Genomic DNA, 6670 nt, shown 5'->3' with positions numbered 1-6670 from the left:
GGAGAGGGTGTGGGGAAAAGGGGACCCTAGGTCATGGGTGGTGGGAGTGCAGACTGGGACAACCAGTATGGAAAACAGTATGGAATTTTCTAAGAAAACTAAAAATGAACGTGCCTTTTGACCCAGCAATTCCACTGTTAGGAGTATATCCTAAGAACCCTGAAACACCAATCCCAAAGAACCTATGCACCCTGATGTTCATAGCAGCACAATTTATGATAGCCAAGAGTTGGAAGCAACCTAAATGCCCATTGGTAAATGACTGGATCAAAAAGCTATGGTACATTTACACAATGTAATTCTATGCTGCAGAAAGGAAGAAGGAACTACCCTTTGCAACATCATGGATGGAACTGGAAAGCATTATGCTGAGTGAAATAAGCCAGGTGGTAAAATACAAATACCATATGATATCACCTTTAACAAGAATCTAAACAACAAAACAAACAAGCAAGCAAAATATGACCAAAGACACTGAAATATGGAACAGGTTGACAGGGACCAGAGGGGAGAGGAGAGAGAATCACAGGGGAAAAGGGGAAGGACTCACATGAACAAGTATAAAGGACACATGGACAATAACTAAGGTGTGGGGTGGAAATGGGAGTGAGGTGGGGAGCACTGGGGGGTGGTGGGCTGGGCTGGGAATATAAGACAGAAAACTGTACTTGAACAAGAATTAAAAAAATAAATTAATTTAAAAAATGAAAATAATAAAAGGGGATGTAGAAAGTGCACAGCAGTGGAAAAATTGGGTGAAAATGAAGAAAGGGTGTGAACTTGAGATGGAGAAGTCCTTGTGTGGTATGGCTGATGCCATTGCTAAAAAGGGAGATTCAAAAATGGGGAATCTGTGGGGGTAAAGCAGACACAAGAAGGTGAGATGCTTCTGTGGCCCCTGAACTATGTATGGGCCCAGGACTCAGCTGATACACCTGAAAATGTCACTTTGATTTTTCCCTGCAACAATTTCTGCATAAGGTGCCCATTGTACAGGTAAAATAGGTGAAAGTACCCCTGCACTCATCAGGTAGAACTTTCTAGGCTGGAGTAGAGGAGGAGTCAGAGAAGGAGCTGAAATATCATGTGCTATATTTCAATGAGCAAGGATTTAGTGATCAAGGTTTGTTATTTCATTTTTTGTGCATATTTTGTTTTTGTTGTTGTTGTATGTCTTCCTCCCTCCCTCCCTTCCTCCCTTCCTCCCTCCTTTCCTTCCTTCCTTCCTTCTGTCCTTCCTTCCTTCCTTCTGTCCTTCCTTCCTTCCTCTCTCTCTCTCTCTCCCTCTCTTTCACCACTAAAGATTTCAAGATGCAATGGTTTCCCAGGTTTGGAAATGATGATGGGGTGAGGGAAAGATGATCTTGTTTCTTCTCCCAGGAACCATATCTGGGAACGTTAAAGCCAGGTGCAGTTGTTTTACTGGCACTGTGTTAGAATAGGGTATCTGTTCAACTAGTTATACCTGTTGCTATAAACAATCATATGACTGTCATTGCTAGAGTTCAAGTGGAAATGAAGAAGGTAAAGTTCCAAGAAGATGAAATTAGAAATATAAATGGTAGATAGTACTGTATTTAAATACATTATCAGGAGACTTTAGTTATCTAGTGCTCACTTCAGAAGAATGAAAAGTGTTGGAAAACTGTTTCCCAATAGCAGACATATTACTCTCTTAATGGGATTTAAAGAAATAATTGAACACTTTTCCCCTAACGTATGCGATGTATAATGTCATCATTTTACATGGCAACATAACTTAACCTCTTTGTAATGATTATGGGTCACTGTGATAAACAGTATTAGCTCTGCTGAAATATATGTCTTATGGATTATTGTATTTGTTCCTAAAGTAAGAAATGCAGAGACTACTACTGTGCTTGTTAAGTTATCCTCTTTACTCTGGAGGCATTTTGTTTTTTTTCTCTTAAGATCAAACTTTCAGGGCTACTTGCTGCTGTGGGACTCAGGCCTGCCTTGCTAGCTTTCCCTCCCCACTTCATGTTTCTCATCCTCTGGGCTGGGAAATCGTACCATAGAGTGTTAGAATTAGGAGAGTAAGTAGGTCCTGTGTGAGAAATGTTTATGAGATTAAGTAGAATTTATTTTGGGTGTGCAATGTCTTCTATTGGGTCTTGTTTGAGGTCTATATAGATGAAATTGCTAGAGAGGTTACTATTCAAATGGAGACATATTGGTGTTATTTTGAAGACACAGGGGGTCTGTGGGGTGCACACTTTTTAGAATGAAAATTAAAATTTTCCGTGCTATCCCTCCTGTTATAGGACTTATTTTGTCTTGCTGAAGGATAAGTTTTCAAATTCTGCTTTTGGTTCTTATTTCTTAATATTATTGTTTGTTACAGGAACTGTTATGAAGTGTAGACAAGATTATATAATTATTTCAAGAGAAGTGAGATTTCCTTAAAACCACAGAAAAGTGTAACATGGAGCTTTAAATTTAGGGTGTTACAGTTTTGACTAGTAGAAGAGAAACTATTTCAAGAGCCAAACAACCCAGCATCACAAATACCTTTCTATCTTACAAAATAACTACATGTGTGGCATAATGTTGAAGTATAACAGTCTTCAATTTTGTTAAAAAGTTACAAGTATAGCTGACCCTTGAACAACTGTTTGGTTTAGGGACACAGATTCCACACCCCACTGTACAGGAGAAAATCCATGTGTCACTTTTGACTCCCTGAAAAGGCTTACTAATAATTGGAAGTTAACTACTGTTGGCCAGGACTCTCACCAATAGCATACTCAATTAACATATATTTTGTATAAGTATTATATACTGTATTCTTACAACAAAGTAAGCTAAAAAAATGTTATTAAGAGAATCATAGCCCTGGCTGGTGTAGCTCAGTGGATTGAGCACGGGCCTGCGAACCAGACGTTCGCAGTTCGATTCCCAGTCAGGGCACATGCCTGGGTTGCAGGCCAGTTTCCGGCAGGGGCCAGTTCCCTGCAGGGGATGCACGAGAAGCAACCATACATTGATGGCTCCTTCCTCTCTCCTTCCCTTACCCTCTAAAGATAAATAAATAAAAATATTTAAAAAAAAAGAAAATCATAAAGAGCCCTGGCTGGTATGGTTCAGTGGATTGAGCACTAGCCTGCAAACCGAAAGGTTGCTGGTTCAATGCCCAGTCAGGGCACATGCCTAGGTTTCAGGCTAGGTCCCCAGCTTGGGGCAGAGACAACCATTTGATGTTTCTCTCCCTCTCTTTCTCCCTCCCTTCCCATTTCTCTAAAAATAAACAAATAAAATCTTTAAAAATAAATATCATAAGGAAGAGAAAATATATTTACAATATTTATTGAAAAAATTCATGTGCAAGTGGACCTGCACAGTTCAAACACATATTATTCAAGGGTCAATGAGAGTTATGTCAAAGCTGTTTAGTGGAAATCAAAGTCCCATATTCAATTTAGTTCACTCCCATCAATGAGCTTTTAGAATTCTCCACTCTGTGTGCACATACATAGGTCAAACTAAGTTAAAGCCTAAAAAGACATTATTGCTATATGGTGGTTCATAAATCAACTAAATCTGAACAGCACTTGCCATTCTTTGTTCTTTACGGCACTTTCCTTAGGGGGAAAATTATTGTAAGGAAGATACGGTATTTTCCTATGTGAAAAATATGTAGCATGAAGTTATATAGTAGTGTCAAGTTATATGTAGTTATATGTAGTGTGAAGTTATATTTCCGTGGTTTTTCTAAAGCTCATGGTGAAATTAGCACCAACCATGTAGTGGCTGCCTCCCAATCACTCACTAGGCACTGGATCAACCTAGAATTGTTTGCATTTTGCAATGGTTACATTTCTACACTTTGAGTTTCTTTCTTAGTATAGAATCTGGTGATTGAGCTGATTGCCTACTATATTGTGTTTAATAAGCACATATTACATATATATCTGACTGGTTTGCAGAAATGCATACTTGTTACAGGAAAAGAGGAATTGTGAGGTAAGACAAAAGACATTTGTTCATTCAACTTCCAGCATTAAAATTCTCACTATTCTAGGAATTGTGAGATAAGAAAAAAGACATTTGTTCATTGAACTTCCAGCATTACAATTCTCAGTCTCATCACATTAATGCTTATCATATTTCTATGACTTCTTTTTTCCCTAGTGCTAGTTCAGCCTAGCGTAGGATGAATTGGGAAAATATTGCAATGTAGCTTACTCTCTGGGAAGAAGAGAAACAATTTTCTGTTTATTTTATAGTAAGGTAAGCATAATTTTTTAAAAAGAAGCTGCTGCAGTCTTCTTTCTTCTAATACCAGTAGAAGAGAAACAAATGTACAAATTGTTTCTTAGTCTTTACACCAAGAAAAACCTCATCCGAAGAATTAGCTATTTTTGGTGGAATTTACTATATCATCATAGGTTCTAATGTTTAATGAACAATTTTGTTTCATAATTGCACTCAGAGTAACTCATCACCACATAGTAGTTGGCTTTTCTTTCCAATACCAGAGAGGAAAACTTTCTGAACTGCAGCTTGTGGGTCTTGGAAAAATTTTTTTTTAACTTTGAATCTTTTTTTAAAAGATTTTATTTATTTATCTTTTAGAGGGGAAGGGAAGGAGAGAGGGGGAGAAATATCAATGTATGGTTGCCTCTGGTGTGTCCCCTGCCAGGAACTGACCTGCAACCCATGCATGTGCCCTGACTGGGAATTGAACCGCGATTGGGTGGTTCACAGGCCGTGCTCAATCCACTGAGCTACACCAGCCAGGGCTTAACTTTGAATCTTTCCCAAAGATAAATATCAGTTATCCAATTCCCTTTTAACTGAGTTAGATTAAAAACACACACACAAACACAAAATACAACCCACAAATTCTAATATATAGTCTCAGCTATGCATTTATTCCCTTCTGTTTAATTTCCCAGTAGTAGCCTCATTCAGTGGCAGAACAGATAGATGTTCACAATCCCATAGGCTTCTGAAAGATTAATTCAACGTGATAGCAATATATGAAGATTTATATATCTTACCTCAGGTCCATGTCGCCATCAGCCCAATAGGCCAAAATATTGGATGAAGTTCCTCCGGGACAACATCCCATGATCATCACTACTATGGCCTGGATGGGAAGGATGTCGAAGGCCACCGACAGGATGAATCCCACAAGGGGCATGATTCCAAACTGGCAGAGGAAGCCAATGCATATGCCCCATGGCCGCTTTATGTGCTCCAGGAAACTCTTTATTTCCACATTGCAACCCATGGAGAACATCACCAGAGCCAGTAGAATGGTCAAGACAGTACTCAGGACCACACTTAGAATGGTGTTGAAATTGCTGTCAGGTACCACACAGGATGAACCATTGCAAACTGTTGCAGTGGCCAAACAGCTTGTTGAATTATTCATTGCTGGCTTTGGCTCAAATGGTCACAGAAATCCACAGAAGCACCAATCTTCCACTCGTCACTAGCTAAGTAGTGCCTACTGCAATCACGTCAAACTTTTAAACCCTTTCTAAACCTGTTATTTGGTGTCTCTTTCAAAAGCCACCTCAGAGAGTCAATAAAAAACAATAAATGCTAGTATGTCAGTTTCAAGAGGTAACATTACAACACAGTATATATTATGAATCATAAAAATCCTGCCAAATTATTGGTCCAGACAGAATTATAATTAATCATTTATTGACATGGTAATGAACCATGCCATATAAAAAGATCTTTGTTAATGTTTAATGCTGGGAAGGTTTGTTAAATAATTTCAGTTAAACAACACTCAGCTATTACAGAATATTGAGAACATTAGAGGGGTTAAGCAATAGGAAATCATGTTATTCACTCATCTCCTGTAAGTTAAGGAGGGGCATGTCCTGAAAAGTCAAGTACCCTGTGGAACAGTAAATTGCAAAATTGTGTCAAACCCTGAAATGAAACCTCCAGTTTCTTACTCCAGTATTTTTCTTACTGTATCAATGCTATTGGTTTGTAGTGTTCATAAAGTGTATGTAAGTTGGAGAAACATGTGGGAGAACAGAATGTTTTCATACAGTCTGATGGGAGGGCAGCTGACTAGGAGAGCCACCCTCAGTTCCTCACCTACCCAATGTATGAGTTGGGTAGTAACAAAGTGTGTTATAGATGGTGACAACACAATTATTCAGAGGAATGAACTTCAGAGGATTAGGTCAAAGTGACAAGTGCTCTTTGTGCTTGGAGTCAGGTACTGAAATTAGAAATTTCTTTTTGGAAAGGGGAGGCAGTTGGGGGTTACAAGGGAAGTTGATTTTTGTAAATGTCCAATAGTAAACCTCACTGTGGGCAGAACACTGCACTTGGTGTACAGGGAAGATAAAAAAGAAGTAGAGGGGAACTATGTCCTATTCTTTATGATATGATCATTTAGTCAGGATGCAACATAAGAATAAAATTGGATATTTTGATCACTATTCACAAGTTATAGGACAAATTCTAATTTATTATTCACTTTAATCATGTTAAATTAAGTAATATTAGCATCCTTATTTTACAGATGAGGACCTGAGGTTGAGGAAATGAAGTATTTTATTCAAGATTACCCAACTGATAACTGAAAATATTGAAACTCAGTTTGGCTTGGTGGAGATTTAGAGAAATACTTTAGAATAGAGTTTCTCAAAACTCAGTGTGCACACAAATC

General features: G+C 38.3%; 1 protein-coding gene across 1 annotated transcript in view; it reads right to left on the bottom strand.

Moving 5' to 3' along the window:
* Positions 1 to 5576, bottom strand: part of SLC10A2 (solute carrier family 10 member 2) — a 25861-nt gene extending 20285 nt beyond the window's left edge. Inside the window, exon 1 of the mRNA XM_037041483.1 lies at positions 5025 to 5576. Coding sequence (XP_036897378.1) covers positions 5025 to 5401 — 377 coding nt within the window. The 5' untranslated portion in view covers positions 5402 to 5576. The remainder of the gene's footprint in view (positions 1 to 5024) is intronic.
* Positions 5577 to 6670: the final 1094 nt, after the last annotated feature.

This window comes from Sturnira hondurensis, unplaced genomic scaffold (genome assembly GCF_014824575.4).
Source record: "Sturnira hondurensis isolate 20B ecotype Veracruz unplaced genomic scaffold, ASM1482457v3 Scaffold0000465, whole genome shotgun sequence".
NCBI classification, from domain to species: Eukaryota; Metazoa; Chordata; class Mammalia; order Chiroptera; family Phyllostomidae; genus Sturnira; species Sturnira hondurensis.
Note: the sequence above shows the minus strand (reverse complement) of the source record. Positions and strands in the feature narration are given on the sequence as shown.